The 20,756-nt window shown below is 38.9% G+C and overlaps 1 protein-coding gene across 2 annotated transcripts in view; it reads left to right on the forward strand.

Moving 5' to 3' along the window:
• MTAP (methylthioadenosine phosphorylase) overlaps positions 1–20,756 on the forward strand; it is a 93,367-nt gene that overhangs the window by 34,412 nt on the left and 38,199 nt on the right. Inside the window, exons 6-8 of one of the 2 annotated variants that reach the window (XM_003928115.4) lie at positions 9,515–9,754; positions 14,208–14,330; positions 16,847–20,465. In XM_003928115.4, coding sequence (XP_003928164.1) covers positions 9,515–9,754; positions 14,208–14,330; positions 16,847–16,885 — 402 coding nt within the window. In that variant the 3' untranslated portion in view covers positions 16,886–20,465. Of the gene's footprint in view, positions 1–9,514; positions 9,755–14,207; positions 14,331–16,846; positions 20,466–20,756 lie in introns of those variants that run through there. The other variant, XM_074394929.1, reaches the window with a different exon arrangement.

The raw sequence follows: 20,756 nt of genomic DNA on the forward strand, positions 1-20,756 counted from the left end.
CCAGAAAAAATCACATGGACTTGGGGTGGCATCTGGCATTTGGTTAACTGGCAGAGCAGGTGGCCCCATACCCTCACTCAAGTTTGCTTTATGTTATGCAAAGTCTTATGAAGAGTTATTTCCTCTTGCTAATAATGCTCTGTTACTCTCATTCATTTTAAACAGAACCACTCAAAGTTACAACCTTCCTTTTTAATAAGCTTTGATTTTGCTGTCTGGATACCTTAATGATTTAACATAGAATATCACATTACTCAAGAGTATACAGTCTGGAGACAGATTACTTGGGATCAAATCTCTGTTCTTCAACAAAGTAGCTGTGTCCAAGAGGACAAATTATTTGACATCTGTGCATTTCAATTATCTTATTGTAAAATGAAGATAATGATAGCATGTACCTTATAAGACTGTGTGAGGGATGAGAAAGTTAATGCTTAATGAAGTCTCTGAACCATGCCTTTCAGTTATGGAACATCCAATGGCTGGTGACTGCTTTGATGAATTAAATTACTATTACTGATCATCTAAAAATGGTCAGATTGGCAACTGTTGCCTTCGTGCTTAGTTTGGCCATTACTACCCAGCCTTCTGTCTACTGTTATAGCCAAATCACAGAACTGTGGGGAAAGCCCCACAAAAGCCAGTGGTGGTATAAGGTGTGGAATCACAGCATTAGTTCCCAAGGAACAAAAATGGCTACCATGGCTAAGAAGTCTGTGGCTTGGTCCACGTGTGCTACTTCTCTTACAATCCCAGATTTGAAAGTCATATGCAACTCGAAAGATCAGAAGTGTTTTTAGAGATGAACTGCCTCATAAGATCTGCCTTATAAGTTGACTTAGAGAATATAAATCCCTAAACATGTTAATCATTCAGATAATGTTAACACCTGCATATAGAGAGTAGGTGATTTCTTTAAGCATTTATGTTTTATGCTACATAATCACAGAAAGCCCGTTTCCTTAAAGTTAACAGCGAGGACACCTACACCGAGAACACAGGGATGGGATAAATATATCTAGTCTCAAACGAGAATTTGGAATCTAAAACCGAGTATTGGGGGAAGCCATTTCACGTTTACCACTGCACACTGATTCTCTCTGACTTTAGGAAAGTACATTTTTTGCTTTTTTTTTAAATTTCAGTGCCAGGTGAAGTTTGTGTATGTATGTATAGCATGTTTCTGGATAGTTATCCACAGAATGTATCAGAAAGCTACTAGTCTTACCTCTGAAACACAGATCTGCCCACATAATTTGCTATCCTGGGGAAATAAAATATGGATAAAATTCTTGTCTACTTCAAAATGGGGACACCTTGGGAAGAAATAGTCTAAGGAGAGAATATGCATGCTGGTATGAATCTGAGGTCAGTTATCAGGCAAAATACAGTGACTTGGGGAACTAGTATTAGAAGTAGGTGGGGGAAGCACAAAGAAGCTATATAGAGCACATGCAAATGTGGGTCTGACGTGATAATTTTCAATAATACAAGTGAGCCTCCCTCGAAGCCAAATTAATTCAGCTAAAAGACCCTACATAAAGACTGAGAGAATGCTGGGGAAGGCAATTTAAGAAAAAGGCAAAAATAAGCCTTCAGAAAGAGATTTGCAAATATTGTCTGAAAACCTGAAGAGTAAATGGTGCTGCCACTTGGGAATTTTCGCTTTTAACATCCACATGATCTTTCATGTACTGACGGAATAGGACCATCATGATGAATTGTCAGGTGGCAAGCAAGATACTCAGTTGTTGTACCATATTCTACCATTTATGTTAAAAGTGTATATATACAAAAAAGTAAATATGTAAATATATGCAAATAAAATATCTTTGGAAAGTTAACCAAAAAACTGGTAACAGGAAATAGGGAAGATGGCAGATAAGAGACAGGGCTAACATGCAGCTCCCACATGGACAGACAGAACAGCATATCGAGACACTGTGATATTTTGCTCCAAGAACCACTGTAGGAACTTACCAGGAAAACCAAAAGAATTCAAAGATCCTTTGAAAGAAGTGGCATACCACTGCAAATTCAGCAAAACAGGCAAAAGGAACCCTCAAAACTACAAATACATAAAAATTAAAGCTCCTAAATGATCTTTGGGTCAACAATAAAATTAGATGGAAATTAAAATTTTTTTTTGAGCTAATGATTATAGTGACAATTTATCAAAACCTCCGGGATACAGAAAAAGTGCTAATGGGAGAGTTCATAGCATTAAATGCCTGCATGAAAACGTCTAGAAGAGGACAAATAGACAACCTAAGGTCACACCTCAAGGAACTAGACAAACAAGAACAAACCAAACCCAAACCTAGCAGAAGAAAAGAAACAACGGAGATCAGAGCAGAACTAAATGAAACTGAAACAAGAAAATACAAAAAAAAAATGAAACAAAAGCTGATTATTTGAAAAGATAAAATTGATAAACCATCATGAGATTAACCAAGAAAATAAGAGACAAGATCCAAATAAGCTCAATTAGAAATGAAACGAAAGATACTACAACCAATACCCACAGAATACAAAAGACTATTCAAGAATACTATGAACGCCTTTATGCACACAAACTAGAAAATCTAGAGGAGATGGGTAAATTCTTGGAAATACGCAACTGTCCCTGATTAAATCGGGAAGAAATGGAAACCCCAAACAGACCACTAACAAGTAGCAAGATTGAAACAGTAATTTTAAAAAATTGCCAACAACAAGAAAAAAAATTCAAGACCAGATGGATTCACAGCTAAATTCTATCAGACATTCAAAGAACTGGTACCAGTCTTACTGAAACTTCCAAAAGAGAGAGAAAGCAAGAATTCTTCCTAAATCTTTCTATGAAGCCAGTATCCCCCTAATTCCAAAACCAGAAAGGAACATAACACAAAAAGAAAGCACAGGCCAATATCCCTGATATACATAGATGCAGAAACACTTAACAAATTACTAACCAAATTCAACAGCCTATCAAGCTGATACACCATGATCAAGTGGGTTTCATACCAAAGATGAAGTTATAGTTTAATGTAGGCAAGTCAGTAAATGTGATACATCATATAAACAGAATTTGAAACAAAAGTTATATGGTTATCTCAGTAGATAGAAAAAAAGCTTTTGAATTTGACACAATCCTGCATCTAGTTATAATTAAAACCCTCAGCAAAATTGGCATAGAACAGACATACCTCAAAGTAATAAAAGTCATCTATGACAAACCCACAGCCAAAGCAGTGGGGAAAGGACACCCTGTTTAACAAATGATGCATGATAATTGGCAACCCAGATGTAGATGAAAAATGAAATGGGATCTTCATCTCTTACATTATATAAAAATAAGCAAGGTACCACCTTAGTCCTACAGAATGGCCATAATTAAAAAATAAAATATAAAATAGATGTTGGTGTAGTTGTGAAAAGGGAACACTTTTACACTACTGGTGTGTAAATGTAAAGTAGTACAATGGAAAACTGTATAGCAATTCTTTACAGAACTGTCATGTGATCCAGCTATCCCACTCCTGGGGGTCTACCCAGAGGAAAAGAAGTCATATGAAAAAGACACTTGCATATGCATGTTTGTAGCAGGACAACTTACAATTGTAAAAACTATGGGACCAACCTAAATGCCCATCGACCAATGAGTGGATAAAGAAAATGTGGTATATATACATCATGGTCGATGGTTAATACTGAATGTCAGCTTGATTTGATTGAAGGATGCGAAGTATCAATTCTGGGTGTGTCTGTGAGGGTGTTGTCAAAGGAGATTAACATTTGAGTGAATGGGCTGGGAAAGGCAGACCCACCTTTAATCTGGGTGGACACAGTCTAATCAATTGCCAGCATGGCTAGAATATAAGTAGGCAGAAAAATGTGAAAAGAAAGACTGGCCTAGCCTCCCAGCCTACATCTTTCTCCCGTGCTGGATGCTCTCTGCCCTCGAACACTGGACTCCACATTCTTCAGTTTTGGAACTCAGTCTGGTTCTTTTTGCTCCTCAGCCTGCAGATGGTGTATTGTGGGACCTTGTGATCATGTGAGTTAATATTTAATAAACTCCCCTTTATATATCTATTCCACTAGTTCTGTCCCTCTACAGAACTCTAATACAGATTTTTGTGCCAAGAGTGATTCTAAAGGAACAGAATATTAAGAATGGAGTTCTTTTGTTGGTTTGGGGGCTGGAGTTGGCTGCTTAATATGATTAGACCCAAAGATGCCAAGGCCTCTACTTCTAATAGTATACAGAACATTGATAGTCCTTGGCATGAACTGTTTAGAGAGTTATGCAGAATAAATGCATTTGATACTCCTGATTCATCATTCGTGAGAGGCAAGTACTCTACATGATACCTTTGACCATATATGGGGTTACCTTTATTGACTCTGTACATAATACCTTTGACCATATGTAAAGAACCAAGGAACAGAATGAAGCTGGTTGGTTGCTCCTAAGTTCAGTGGACAAAGTAATGAAAGAAAATACTGAACTCAGGAATTCTGCCTTCCAGTTTCAGAAGCAGATACTGAACCTCAAATATGCTAAGATTGTGCTGAATGAATGTCTTATCTCCTCTAGAGAAAGAGCTGAAATTGTGGAAAAGTGAGTGGCTGACCTGCAATGAAAGGTATATGCACAGCCTCGTCACGTGTCTACTGTTAAACTGAGAGTTGATTGAAAACAAATGAGACCCTGCAACTTGGAAGTGGGATGTGTGGGAGGACCCTGATGAAGCTGGGGTCACTGAGTTTGTAAACTCTGATGAACTTTTTTTTTGCCAGAAGAAACAGCTTTCCCATCTCCAGAAGTGGCATCATCCTCTCCCTGACCTATGGTGCTATCAACCTTTTCACCTTTGTCTGAGGAGATACACCCTGCACTGCCTGAGGTAACAGTGATGGCCTCCCTTGAGGCAGTTGCCAGGCAAGATAATGTTGATTCTTCCCAGGAGCCACCCCCAAGACCCCTAGTTGCTTCTAGACCTATAACTAAAGTCCCCATAGGCCCCTAGAGGTGAGTTTGAGCTTGTGACCCATAAGGAGGTATGCTACACTCAGAACCACTTGGGTTTTCCAATTTATGTAAACAGAAATCTGGAGAACAGGCATGGGAATGGATACCAAGGGTGTGGGATAATGGTGGAAGGAACATGAAGTTGGATCAGGCTGAATTTATTGATTTGGGCTTACTAAGTACAGACTCTGCATTTAATGTTGCAGCTCTGGGAGCTGGAAAAAATAGTTTACTTGCTTGGTTAGCTGATTAAAAGATGGCCTACTGTGAACAAGCTGGAAATGTCTGTTCTACCTTGGCTTAACTTAGAGGATGGTATCCAAAGGCTTATAGAAATTGGGATGGTGAAATGGATTTGTCACTTTAGACCTACTCACCCCTGCTGGGAGGGTCCAGAAGATACACCCTTGGCCAATGCCTTGCAAAATGGATTTGTGAGGATAGCATCTGCATCTTTGAAGAGCCCTGTAATTGCTCTTCTCTGCATGTCGTATCTAACTTTGGGAACCACAGTCACTCAACTACAAAATTTAAATGCAGTAGGAATAAGTGTATTCCAAGGTAGCAGGGGCCATGTGGCGGCACTCAACCGTCAAAGACAAGGTGGGCATAGCTACTGTAATGGACAGCAGAGGGAAAATGGCAATCAGAATAGTCTGACTCATGTAAAGCTCTGACATTGGCTAATTAATCACAGCATTCCTAGAAGTAAAATAGATAGGAAGCCTACTTATTTTTTTTAAGCATTCCAACTTAATTTATACAAGTGGAAAACTTCTAGGTCATATGGACAAAAGACTAATTTGAATGATGAAAACAGAATCACAGCCCCTCAACCAGTTTCTAGACTTGAGCCAGTTTACAGATCCAGAATGCCTTGAATGAAGTGGGGGCTGGGTTCCCTTGAGGAAAGACCCCACTATATTACTTACAGTTTATACTGTGAGTATTTCTCCAATCCTTCCCCAAGGAAACCTCCAGCCTTTTACCAGAGTAACTGTGCATTGGGGAAAGGGAAATAATCAGGCACTTCAGGGACTACTGGACACTGGCTCTGAGCTGATGTTGATTCCAAGGAACACAAAACATGATTATGGTCCTCCAATTAAAGTAGGGGCTTATAGAGGTCAGGTGATTAATTAATGGAGTTTTAACTCAGGTCTGACTTACAGTAGGTCCTGTGGGTACCTGGACTCATCCTGTGGTCATTTCCCCAGTGTCAAAATGCATAACTGGCATAGACATACTTAGCAGCTGGCGGAACTCCCACATTGGTGACTGGTAGAGTGAGCGCTATTATGGTGGGAAAGGCCAAATGGAAGTCATTAGAGCTGTCTCTACCTAGAAAAGTAGTAAATCAAAAACAATATTGCATCCCTGGAGGGTTTGCAGTGATTAGTGCTACTCTCAAGGACTTGAAATATGCAAGGATGGTGATTCCCACCACATCCCCATTTAGCTCTCCCATTTGGGTCATACAGAAGACAGGTGGATCTTGGAATATGACCATGGATTGTCATAGCCTAACCAGGTGGTGACTCCAGTCGCAGCTGTTGTACCAGATGTGGGTTCATTGCTTGAGCAAATTAACACATCTTCTGATACCTGGTAAGCAGCCATTGACTTAGCATATCTTTTTTTCTCCATTTGTGTCCATAAGGCTCACCAGAAGCAATTTGCCTTCAGCTGGCAGGGCCAGCAATGTACCTTTACTGTCCTACCTCAAGGGTATATCAACTCTCCAGCTTTATGTCATAATCTTACTCAGAGAGACCTTGATCGCTTTTTGCTTCTGCAAGATATTATACTGGTCCATTACATTGATGACAGTATGCTGATCAGATCCAGTGAGCAAGAAGTAGCAAACACAATGGACTTATTAGCGAGAAATTTGTGTGCCAGAGGATGGGAAATAAATCTGACTAAAATTCAGGGACCTTCTACATTTTTAGGGGGTCCAGTGGTGTGGGGCCTGTCGAGATACTCCTTCTAAGGTGAAGGATAAGTTGCTGCATTTGGCTCCTCCTGCAACCAAGAAAGAGGCACAATGCCTGTTGGTCCTATTTGGATTTCAGAGGCAACACATTTCTCATTTGGGTGTGTTACTTTATTCCATCTATCAAGTGACCCAATAGGCTGCCAGTTTTGAATGGAGTCCAGAACAGGAGAAGGCTCTGCAGTATTTCCAGGCTGCTGTGCAAACTGCTGTGCCATTTGGGCCATATGACCCAGCAGATCCAATGGTACTTGACTAATATAATGGAATACTCTCAGCTATAAAAAGGGAAAAAAATAATGGCATTGCAGCCACCTAGATGGAGTTGGAGACCATTTTTCTCAGTGAAGTAGCTCAGGAATGAAAAACCAAATGTTCCCATTTGTACGTGGGAGCTAAGCTATGGAGATGCAAAGGCCTAAGAATGAACTACATACAAAGGCAGTATAATGGACTTTGGGGCCACAGGGGGAAGTAAGAGAGGAGGGTCAGGGATAAAAGACTACACATTGGGTGCAGTGTATACTTCCTGGGTGACCACTGCATCAAAATATCAGAAATCACACTAAAGAGCTTACACATATCACAATAAACACCTGCTCCCCAAAAACTATTGAAATGAAAAAAAGGCTAGTGATAGTGGTTTCCCTTGGGAAGGGACAGTGGTTTTATTACTTAAAGTTTTGTACCATGTACAAACATGTGTTCCAAAAGCAGTGTTACTTCTATTCATTAGTCCTGACATTAAATCTATTTAGTCTGGTGATCTAATATTGCCAGTTCCTTGGTGAGGGTTGTGGTAGTTTCAATATCACATCTGTCTAGTAGTTCACAGCACTTACATGAAATAAGAAAATGAAGTCATTTTAACCCCAGACCTGGACCTTGACCCTGTATTTAGTATTTTTTTGCTATCTTAAGATAATGTTCTTGAGGGAGTGCAACATGCTAGTTCAAGTGGCCAACGCATATTCATAGCTTCCATTTCTTCCTCCTCCTCACAAGCGTGGTTCCTATCTCCCAAAGTGCCAGAGTGATGGTGAGGATTTGTCAAGGGCCATTCATCTCTAGAAGCACTCTGAACTTTAGCCAAGGCTTACAGCTCAGTTATTCAAGATCTTTAAAGACATTATTGAACCAGCAGGAGTGGGCTTCGTATGTCTTAACTTTGGGGAAAAAAAGAGGAGGTAGAGATTTCGGCTTTTGCATTTATAACAAATTTTTTAGGAAAAAGTGTTAGGTAAGCATAATTTTATTTTCAGCATTTGTAAGATAAACGTGATGTAGCATCAACTGTTCATTGTCCATAGCTTGCTAAATTTTGAGTTGCAAGGCTCTTGTTAAAATTCTGTTTCCCATTGCAGTGGTACAGTGTAAGTTATTTTTTAAGGAAATAGGTTAATTTGTTTATGTGATGAACACATGTGCAGGTAAGACTTTGCCTAGATTGGAGACTTTTACTTTGAGTCGCTCCACTTTATTTATATAGTGTCCCCGTAACCTTAGCCAACTATGTGTAGAAGCTGCCAGTATTAATAATCGTTAGAAGACCAGCTTAGCATTTGTGCATACGGTGTTTACAGCATACTTGGCATGCTTCTGTGCTGATATATACCTTAGTTCATTTACTATTCCTCATAAGTTTGAGTTATGCATTACCACTCTTCTCAGTTTACACTTGAGAAAACTAAGGCATACAGAGATTATTTTTTAACAGTGCTTCAGTAAGTCAACAGTTAAGTTGAAAAGACTATTTTTTTAATTAAAGGGGTACATTGAAGCATAAGCTAAGAAAAAGTGAAGTTAACTTGAAGATTAGATGTACAGTATTAAATAAAATACTGGAGAAAATGATCAAACTTTTTAATGATGTTTCTAAAAATCCATGCCTAGCCTTGCCACTAAAGGAATTCCAAGATGTTTATCCCTGAACAGAAAAACATTAGCACAAATCTGTGGAAAGGCAATAGGCAAAAAAGAAATCACTTTCTAACCAGAAAAAGCTTTTTTGAAAGTCTTCAGATTCTGTAGTTATAAAAGTAATGAGAATTAACTTACCAGAAGCCTGGAAATAGAACTCAACACACCTGTTTGAGAAGATGAGCGATGACAGACACCTTAGCTTAGCCTGCAAGGCTAAGGCTAAGACTCAAGTCTGTATTCTCAAACCACTTAGTCTCTTAAAGTTGTTAAGAAGCAAATGAGATTAAAGCATATAGACAAATGCCTGGTGAGCAGAAGGAGCTCAGGGCTTGCTTGTGTAGCTATTAGTTTCTATGTGCAAAGGGCTAGGGGAACAGGATTATGTAAATGAGAAAGGGTCCAGGAAACACCCTTCTGTGGCCTTCTAGGTTTTCTTCTGAGAGGCTGGCAGATACTAGGCATTCATTATAGTGACAGATCATCTTTAAGAAATTAACTTGTTAAACATTGGAGCAAAATGCAGCCTTAAGTTGTACATATACTTGTATGTTTTGAAGTTTCTGGTTTTTCTTTTCTAGGTTCTTATAGAGACTGCTAAGAAGCTAGGACTCCGGTGCCACTCAAAGGGGACAATGGTCACAATTGAGGGACCTCGTTTTAGCTCGAGGGCAGAAAGCTTCATGTTCCGCACCTGGGGGGCAGATGTTATCAACATGACTACAGTTCCAGAGGTGGTTCTTGCTAAGGAGGCTGGAATTTGTTATGCAAGTATTGCCATGGCGACAGATTATGACTGCTGGAAGGAGCACGAGGAAGCAGTAAGTAGAATTCTGAGCACATGTGGTGTGGGTTTCTGGGTGCCAATAAGAGGGCGTCTTAACTGTTAATATTTCTTTTACACTAGTTTCCAAAAGTGCCTTTCTATAAGGTTTGGAAGTTGCCAATATTTTCTATAGGTCCCATTGGAAGGTAAGAACAAAGATCATAGGAAAGAAAGAGATGCTTTTACCTAAGGATCAACAATGAGTAGTACATTGTAGGCATGTAGATGTGTTGGGAATCATACTGAGACTTGGGCCTTATCTTAAGGATAAAGGTATATTTTGATTGCCAGTTTCTTCTGCTATACCACTGGTTTTTGTTTTCAAGAACGCTTTCCTGGTGAGAGGGCCGTATGTTCACACCCATCTATTTAACCTACCATGGCTGGATACTGTGTTCAGCATAGAAATGTGACAGCAAACAGACAAGTCCTTAAGGAGCCAACGTTCTGTTACGGGAGACAGAAGTCAAGTAAACCAATATAAGAAAGCTAATGGTTATAAAGAAACAGAATGATGAGGTACAAGGGTACCTATTGAGTTGACCAGACCAAATATTTGAAGTATGGGAAGCCTTCCTGTTTTAAGTGTGATGGACAAAAAGGGCATGATTGAGTAAAGTGGAAAGGAAGGAGATGGGAGAAGGGAGAGAGAGCAGGGATGCAATACAGCAGAGCCAGGCCATATAGACTGTGTTAAGGGTTTCAAATGGAAGGTCAGTTAGGGGTTCAGGCAGCGAAGGCAGCAGGATCCAGCTGGAATTTGAGGACACTGGAAAAATGAGGTCAGCTTCCAAAACAAATACTTTCCTTGTGGAAATGTTTAAACATCTACGTAAGTACAGGGTGGAGTCTAATGAATTCCAGGTACCCATCACCCAGGTTCCACAATTAGCCATGGCCAGTCTTGTGTCATATGTATGTCCTTACCTACTTCTGTCTCCCTGGCCCTCGTCTTGAAGTTAATATTTTCCTAAAGGGTCTTTTTAAAAATTAAATTATAACCATACCATCATTGTACAAAAATAGTGATATTAATTTCTTAATATAATCAAATGTTTAACTATTGATTTTTCCTTCAGTCTCATAATTTTTAACAGTTTGATCAAATCAGAATCCCTTACAATCCATACGTTGTGTTTTAATGATATGCCTTTTATCGCAATCTAATTTTCACCTGCTTCTCTTTGTATTCCTTGTGTTACTTGAAGAAACTAGATCATTTGTCCTGTCTTTTATCTCATTTTAAGATAAAGAAAAGGACAAAACTACAGTGACTTTTGAAGTAAGGAAAAAATTAGGCGTGACCTTTCTAAGCACATTTAGGATAAGTGACATCTCCAAAGAGGCCTTTACCACCATTTTAGAGAGTTGTTTGTTTTACTGTCTAATTTTACATAAAACTGGGTTAGATCTTCCTGCCACCTGTCCATCCATGTGGACATAGATGGGTCGTAGATGAATACAGGTTCTTTGTTTTTCATGAATTCCTTATGATGACTCCTCAGTGTAATAAACTGTTTGCTTAGTACTAGGATGCCTTTTCTGTAAGAGATCTGCCAATTCTTACGTTAAGTCACAACATAATATCTTATTTGGCAGCTTTGGTAACCTAAGGAACAACTCAGCCTTATGATGTCAAGAAGCTGCTTCCAATTAGTAGGAAATTCCAGCCCCTGCCACACCCTGAGAGCGGTTTGCTTCCTGCCTGTGACTTTCTGCTCAGTCTAATAACATATGTCCCCTCCTTTGTAGAACCAGCAGTGATTTCCTTTAGTAGCCAAATGAGGTTGGGGAAACAGTCAGCTGGAGCTACTTTGTTGAAAAGCAGAGAAACTAAGCTCTGTAAATGGTAAGGCTTGAAGATAGTGTTAAATACCACAAGGAAGGCACAGATAAAGATGGCATTATTTCAGCCAATCGTGTGTGTCATTTTGCCTTGTGCAGATATGCAGCCTGGCATGGCAAGAAGGATTTGAGTTCTATAAAGCCGTCTTCAGATTCCAGTTGCTCCATTTACTTGTCACACTGGGCGAGTTATTTCAGTTGTTTACTCTTCTGTAGAATGAAGCCAGGGTTCTGGGTGAGAAGTGGAAGTTGCTGAGTCATTATTCTGAACTTGAAGGATTACTGGAAGAGTTAAACCAAATGATATATGTGAAACAACTAGGATAGTGCTGGCTCATAGGAGGGTAATTAACAGATGGTGGCTCTGATGGAGTGGGGGGCCCAAGAGGTGGCATTTGAGCTGCACCTTGAACAGAGGGTTTATTATGGGAAGGTCAGTAGGAAGGACATTTTGGGTGGAGCCCAACAGCTGGAACAAAGAGAAGGGACGTCAGTGTCTATACAGAAATAATCAGTCACAGGAAAAACATATAAGGAAATGAGTAAATACAAGGCAAACTTCTTGGATGCTTTATGTCTCTGCATTTAGATACTCAGCTTAAAACATATCATTTACATGTACCTGGCAGATACCCAGCCTGTCACTGCTTTGTGTTCCCATAGTAGTGTGAACTCCCCCTGCTACAGTGTTCGTCATTTTTTCCTAAACACATCTTGGTGTTTATGGGCGGGATCTGGGCTATACTCAAGGAAATAGAAAGGTGTAATCATTATGGCCTTGAATGTTGGATTTCTTCAGAGCATAGTAAGGCATGTCAAGTACTCTATCTCTGATGTTAGTTTTATATTCACTTTCTTCAACTTTTTCTTATGAAGCTCTTTTAGTCATATACAAAAGGAACCAATAGTACAAACTTTCATGAATTCAGCATCTAGCTTCAACCATTATATTAACTTACAACCAATATAATTATTACTTCTATCAGTAATTTTATCCATAAACACTTCAGGAGGTATCTAACATGACCACATTATCATTTTCATTCTCCAGTGATAATTCTTTAATATACCCAGCCAAAATTTAAATTTCTAGTTAAATGCCTTAAAGTATTTTGTTGGTTGCAAGCTTTTTATGAAGGAGCCAGGTCATTTGTCCTGTTGAGTTTCCTATAGTCTGAATTGCTGAAATCATCTCCTTAGAGTAGTTTAATAGGTTTCTCTGTCCTCTGTATTGTCTATAAATTGGTAGCTAGATTTAGAGATTCGATCAGATTTAGTTGTCTTAAGGTAGTATTTTATTTTTCCATCAGGAAGAACATAATGAGTGGTTTATTTGTTTGAGATTTTGTTTGCTTAGTTCGGTTTGTGATGTTAGCAGCCAATCCATTAACTCACTGGGAGCCATAAAAATGGTGGTATTTTAATTCCCTATTTTTCTTTACCAGCTGGAATGATTTTCTAAGCAGAGACAGTTCCGTTTGGTTATCCAGTGTAGCAGTAGTTTTAACACTAATCCATTTGACTGTGGACATGAAGAGAAGAGCCACATCTTTCTAGACCGTGCTAACCCATTATACATCAGAGATGCTTTCTCAGATGCCATATTGAAATCTGTGTTAGTCTGTTATCACATTGCTATGGAGAAATACCTGAAACTGGGTAATTTATAAAGAAAAGAGGTTTAATTGGCTTATGGTTCTACAGGCTGCACAAGAGGTGTGATGTTGGCATCTGCTCAGCTTCAGGGGAGGCCTCAGGAAACTTCCAGTCATGGTGGAAGGCAAAAGGAGAGTGAGGTTTCTCACATGGTGGGAGCAGGAGCAAGAGAATGTGAGGAGAGGTGCTATACACTTTTAAACAATCAGATCTCACAAGAACTCACTTTCAGTAGAACAGCACCTGAGGATGCTGTTAAACTATTCATGAGAAATCCAACCTGGTGATCCAGCCACCTCCCACCAGGCCCCACCTCCAACAGTTCAAGGTGAGATTTGATGAGGACACAGATCCAAACCATATGCAAATTCATCAGTGCTTTTCAGACATGTCACTGAGTTTCTCTAGGACCTCCCTGCTAGGACTAAGACCATCTTGATAAATGCAGAGCTTGAACTCAGAGGATTCAACGTAGAATAAACAGACTTCACTAGTCAGGTTTTTCTTAGTCTGTCTGGACTGTTGTGACAAAATACCATAGCATGGATGGCTTCTGAATAACAGAAGTTTATTTTTCACATTTCTAAATGTTGGAAAGTCCAAGATAAAGGGATAGGCACACTTGGTGCCCAGTAAGAGCCCACTTTCTCACAGACAGCTGTCTTCTCACTGGAACCTCACAAGGTGGAAGGGCCCCTCGAAGAATGGCACGGGGGCCTCTTTTGTAAGGTCACTAATCCTATTCACGAGGACTCTGCCTTCATAACCTAATTGCCTCCCAAGTGTCCAACTTCCAAATACCCTACATTGAGGATTAGGTTTCCACAGATGAATTTGAGGGGGACGCAAACATTTAGACCGTAGCCAGGCTAGAACTCAGGAAGATGTTTTATGACAAGCAGTGGAATTTTAAGTTCAAGTAATCTCTGGTGCTGTTATTTCTCTAGGTTTCGGTGGACCGGGTCTTAAAGACCCTGAAAGAAAATGCTAATAAAGCCAAAAGTTTACTGCTCACTACCATACCTCAGATAGGGTCCATGGAATGGTCAGAAACCCTCCATAGCCTGAAGGTAAGTGTCAGCCCTGTGCAAGCAGGTGTGTCCATAGACCCTCCATTGCCTTCTTTTCTTACTTGCATTTCACCTTTGGTCCTCATGTGTTTTATGCCAGCTTAGATGTTCTCAAAAAGTTTTTGTGACATTTGCTACCATACCAACCACTTGTGAAATTGAGTAGTCATATTTTCTGACTGGTAATGCAAGACTATTGAAAGCTGGGGTTGAGAGAGGTTTATTATCTAGTATACCAGGTTCTTCACATTGTCCTGCTCTGTAATATATCCCAAAGTCTTCAGAAGATTGATAGTGCTTTTTCTGCATATCACTTACATTGTTGACAAAGCTTTGGCAGATCCATTCAAATTTGTGGCAACCCTTTAAAGCCAAAACTCTGACAGTAGCACCAAAATGGTGCCAGAAAATATCTGCTTAAGGTGAAACTTGCATCACACTAAAACAGTACTTAACAATAAGCTAATTAATACTAGATGTTGGAAAGCTATTATAGAAAGAATTAATACAAATCCCTAGGAGTTGCAGGATTTGTCTTTGGGCACTTTGTGACTCTTAACCACTAGGTAAAGACTTGTGTCATACTGATCAGATACTGCATTCTTCTACTATCCAAAGAGACTTCCTACCTTGAAGTCTCCTAGAATACACCTGTACTTTTGGGTCTTCTGGCAGTGGTGGAGAGAGGATTTGAAAGGTTGATCTAAGCCCTCCCTACCTGAATTACTGCCTAGGAGCTCTGGAATGAGAGAGCCACAATTTTAGTATAATGAGGACATTGTATGGTGGTAAGTGACTGACAATCACTGGGCATGGCAGAGTCTTGATTTGTAGTGTTTGCTGATTTACGTGGTACAAGTGCTCCATTATGGCCAATTTCACACTACTAATGTGAAGCCACTGATGTGTTGAGAATTGATACATACAGTCAGCTCTTGTAAGCTGATGTGAACAGGATCCAGCACACCACTGTAAATAAGGTGTCTCTCTGCAGTTAGGACTAATAGGAATGTTGGAATTTCTGTCTTCTCTAACAAGAAACAAATCTATTGGTTTCAGCACTGTATACCTAGTAGCTAAATGTTATTTAATGAATAAATGATACCCCATTTTTCCCATGAAGTGTTTTATCATAATAGGATACAGAAAACCCTTATTATTAGAATGAAAAGGGAAAAAATAATGAAAAATAATGAAAAGGGAAAAAATACACATCTGTCTGAGTGTAGTCAGATGGCACAACTGGAGCTGGCATAAAAAGCTCATGTTGGTTTGCTAGAAATGTGAACTGGAGCTTGCATAAAAAGCGCATGTTGGTTTGCTAGAAATGTGACTTATATTTGTACTGTTACTAGCAAAATGTTACAGAAGTTTATTTTTTTTAAGTCTCCCAACTGACCCCACTTTGACCATAGTCTTCAAGCTTGAAGTTAATTTCTCGAGTAATAAATTTACTGTTTAAGCTTCATTTTTAAATAAAAATGCTTGAAGGTTAGAAATCAGTGTCCTCCTTTCTTGGATCTTCTGAAATTGCGTGTAAAATTGTGTGGTTTTATTTGTATGCATTTTTTTTTTTTTTTGAGACAGAGTTTCGCTCTCGTTGCCCAGGCTGGAGTGCAATGGCGTGATCTTGGCTCACCACAACCTCTGCCTCCTGGGCTCAGGCAATTCTCCTGCCTCAGCCTCTTAAGTAGCTGGGATTACAGGCACGTGCCACCACGCCCAGCTAGTTTTTTGTATTTTTAGTAGAGACGGGGTTTCACTATGTTGACCAAGATGGTCTCGATCTCTCAACCTCGTGATCCACCCGCCTCGGCCTCCCAAAGTGCATTTTTTAAGGTTAGTTTATGTGGTTTTCATCAGATTCTCAAAGGGGGATATGATACATGTATATGACATAAAGAGAAAAAATGAAGAGTTTCTGCTTTAGTCAAAACTGAGAATGTTGGCCTTCATTGTGTAGCGTTAAGGAACACCATAACTAATAATCTCTTATTTTGTGGTAGTATTTTTAGTCCTCTAAGCACTGAAACGTTTATCATTCATTTCACTCACTAACTCATTTCAGAAACACTTAGCACTCACTATATGTCAAGGTCTGGTTTGCAAAGATACTTAAAGACTTGTGATGGTGCTCCTATGATGTTTGGAGATACAAACACATAAAAATTTCAATGATTTCTTGCAGTGGTATAAGGATAAGGGATGGAGGTTGAATAAACAATAATCCAGGCTGGGGGCTGATGTGGGAATAAGTGATTATCAGAACAATGCTCTGAGATAAGCATTATTGACCCCACTTTACACGAAAGGGAGGTGAGGAGCTGGGAGTTTAGAGTACCTAACATCTCACATCTGGTTAGTGAACTTGAAAATTATCTGGAGAGTTTATTTAAAGTGTATTTTTCCTGAGTCCTCACTTTGATCTATAAAATCAAAACCCATTTTTTTTTTTAACAAACATCTCAGTAATTACACCCACATTTGAATATCACTGCCTCCTTTCTTCCTTTCAGAATATGGCCCAGTTTTCTGTTTTATTACCAAGACATTAAAGTAGCATGACTGCCCAGGAGAAAAGAAGACATTCTAGCTCCAGTCATTTTGGGAATTCCTGCTTAACTTGAAAAAAATATGGGAAAGACAAGACATTATATGTATTAGAGACTCCTAAATGACTTGGACAACTTCAAAATACAGAAGAAAAGCAAATGACCAGTAAACATGGGAAAAAATTTTTGCATTTTAGGAAAAAGAAAACAAAAAACACACCATTTTCTTCTCCACCCTATTAAATTCGCAACAATAAAGGGTAGAGGGTAATCTCTACTTTCCTATGCTGCCAAAGAATATGAGGAAGAAATGAGACTCTGGTTATTTAGTGATGCGACTGTAAATTGGTACATTATTTCTAGAAGGCAATTTGGTAAAATGCATCAAAAGGCTTAAAAATACTGGCATACTTTGTGCTGGGAACTCTACATCTAGGAATTTGTCTTTAAAACCGTATCAGAGACACGTACAAACAATTATGTATAAAGAAAGATGTTTAATAATGATAGTGATAATAGCAAATAATTAAAACAATCTGAATACCCAGCAATTAGAGATAAATTATGTCTTAGTTATATTTAGATTGTGAATCAGCCAACTGAAAATCCTTTTTGAATATTTTAATATCCTAAAAAGACATGGTTGTTCTATATATGGAATGAAAAAATGGATATGGTAGCATTTTATAGTACTAGTTTTGCTTTAAAATGCTGTATATATATATATACCAAAAAAACTCGAAAGAAATACATATGTAACCTTGTTATTGTATTTGGGGGAGGGATACTGGGATAGTTTTTATTTTTTTTGAATCCTTCTGTGTCTTTACATTTTTCTACAATGAATATAGTTAAATAGTAAAGTTGTTGTAAAAATAAAAATGGATTTAGAAAAATCCAGTTCTTGAAAACACTGTTTTTGGTAATGAAGCAGAATTTAAGATGGTAATATTAAGATGAATGTCACTTAAGGAAGTTACATCTTTATTCTGCTCAAGAAAAGAATCATTGATTTCTGTAGTCACAACAGTACTTGGGTTTGCAACAGCTTTCTGAGAAAAACTAAGTGTTTAATAGTAAAGTAGTCTAAAAGTTAAACTATTTAAAAGACTTAATGCACATATTATGGTTCTGATATTTTTTAAAGTAATGCTTGATTCTATTTTTTATGAGTTAAAATATTTTACATGAGTTAATTTTTGCTTTTTAATAAAAAAGAGTGGAAGCTTGCTTTTTAAACTCTTTTTTATTGTTACTTTTATAGAAGTGCTTTTTGTTTTCTTCAGTTTATCATGGGGAGATCTTTTTCCTCAGAATTATTTTCTTTTCACTGTAAACTATTACAGCATACTTTAGGATCGGGATACAGAACCTTTTATTTAAAGAGTTTGTAAAGTCAATGTGTTTGTGTTTGTGAGACTGGCTTCAAGATAATAAGCCGCTAATTGTAAACAAAACAGTTACCATCCAGTATTAATCTGAGTCATTAGTGTGAGCCATTTGGGTCAAGTATGATTATGACCCTTGGATTCCCTGATGTAGTATTAAATTTCAGTTCTGATTGTCGATTACTGATCCATAAAGAACTTAATGAACCTGAACCCAGGCTTCGCTAGTGCTGTAACCTGTGATTGTTTTCACTACAGTATGATATATATGTAGATGGTACCTTACTTTCCCTCATTCTTAGTGGGTGTCTAAGAATGTCAGGGCAAAAACATGGTCATTTTTCTTGTGTTCAGAAAGTATAGTTTTCTCCATCTTGCAGAGGTACTTTTCTTGATTAAATAGCCTTCCCTAGCAACATCATTTTCAGACTAATCATATGAATGCAGTATACCCTTTTCTTTGTTCCCAATCATTCATTCCTTATACAAAGCCAATATAATTTTCCTCATACCTACGCTTGAGGATATTGTTGAACAACACTTCGTAGAACACTTCTCACTTGTGATGCTATGCTACTTTTTTTTTTAAAGCTAGTAAATTGAGGGAACACCATGGTTAGTTGTGAGCATTTTGGTTTCCCCAAAGGATAGATAGTGAGCATCATGAGAAAGCTGTAGTTTAGTGACTTAGCCACTTACTGATTAATAGATTTGCATGTACGTAGAAGTCTTTGTTGGCATTATGATTTGCTGTTGTGTTTGCCATTGAATTTCATGGTTTTGAGAATGACAGCCTGGCCCTGTGGTCCCCAAGGGTCACAATCCTTGTGACCTAGCCCCTGTTCACTGCCCCCTTGGCTGGCACAAGTCACTGTGCCGGGCCGGAAGTAGCTACCATGGCTTGTATCAAGGAAGAAAGCTCCGGGACAGCGGCGCCCTCATGAGCGGAGGATGGTGAACTTCCCTGAATAGGGATTGACTGTGGTGACCTCCTAACTGCTCCCAGCCAGCCGTCCTGCAGGTGCCATGTGAGCCCGCTCTGGCATCTTCAGGATGCTCCTGGAGCCTCTCCTCTGGCTGTTCCCTCAGAGGCATGGTTGTGGCCACACCAACACCTATTTTCCAAGTAAATAATTGTTCATTCTTGTGACAGTAGCCTGAACATGTTTTGAATCTTCTCAACAGGCATTTAGCCAGCACTTATCCAGTGAAACAACCTGATAAGGCTTCGAGGAGCATCTGCTAGGTTAGGAAAGTCATAGACTGAGGAGTCTGTGCCGCATTTGCAGAGTCCCTCCTTGATATGGTTTGGCCGAGCCTCCACTCAAATATCATCTTGAATTGTAGTTCCTATAATCCCCATGTGTTACGAGAGGGACCCAATGGGAGTTAATTAAATCATAGGAGTGGTTACCCCATGCTGCTGTTCTTGTGATAGCTCTCACAAGACTTGATGGTTTCATAAGGAGCTTTTCCCTCTTTTGGCACTTATTCCTGCCATCATATGAAGAAGGACATGTTTGTTTCCCCTTCGGCCATGATTGTAAGTTTCCTGAGGTATTCCCAGCTGTGTGGAACTCTGAGTCAATTAAACCTCTTTCCTTTATAAATTACCCAGTCTTGGGCAGTCCTTTAAAGCAGCCTGAGAATGGACTAATACACTCCTCAAATGTTTTGAAGATTGTTGCACCTTGGAACTACCAGTGTGCACAGAATCCTGCTCAGGGAATGTGTTGGCCCAGCCAGGCAAAGAACTGAAGTTTCAAGATGGAAGAACCTATGTTGTCCTCATAATAACATAAAATAATTGAAGATAGGCAAGAAGAACAGCAGTGAATGAAGACCATGGAAGAAAAGAAGAAATGCCAAAGATTCAGGAAATCTACCAAGACTAGGAGGGTAGTCCAGAGGAAGCTGTTTCAGGGCCTGTTTGCCAGCTATGCCTTTGAGAACCTGGGGATCTCGAAGAATTAGGGGAATTTCTTCAGAAAGGCAGTCTAAGCATGCATTATTTCTTTGTTTTGGAGATTCGCTCATGTTGTTTCATGCATCTGTAGCTTGTGCCTTTTTGTTGCCTAGTAGTATTCTGTCATATGTCTGTCTTACAGTTTGATTATTCACCTGTTGATGAATGTTTGAATTGTTTCCATCTGAGGAATTTTATGAATAAAGCTGCTATAAGCATGAAATTACAAGTCTTTTGGTGAACCTATTTCTACTTGTGCAAATGCCTACACTGCTACCAGTAATTTATATGAGTTCCAGTTGTACAGTATTCTTGCCAAAGCTTGGTATTGTCAGTGTTTTTCATTTTAGCCATTCTATTGGCTCTATTTTGATATCTCATTGTGGTTCTGATATGCATTTTTCTGATCAAAGACATTGAACTTCTTTTAATATGCTTATTGGCCATTCATATATTTTGTGAACTAGCTGTACAGATATTTTTGTTCATTAAAAAAATAGGTTTTGTTTTATTATTGAAT

The sequence above is a fragment of the Saimiri boliviensis genome, chromosome 2 (assembly GCF_048565385.1).
Source record: "Saimiri boliviensis isolate mSaiBol1 chromosome 2, mSaiBol1.pri, whole genome shotgun sequence".
In the NCBI taxonomy this organism is placed as follows: Eukaryota; Metazoa; Chordata; class Mammalia; order Primates; family Cebidae; genus Saimiri; species Saimiri boliviensis.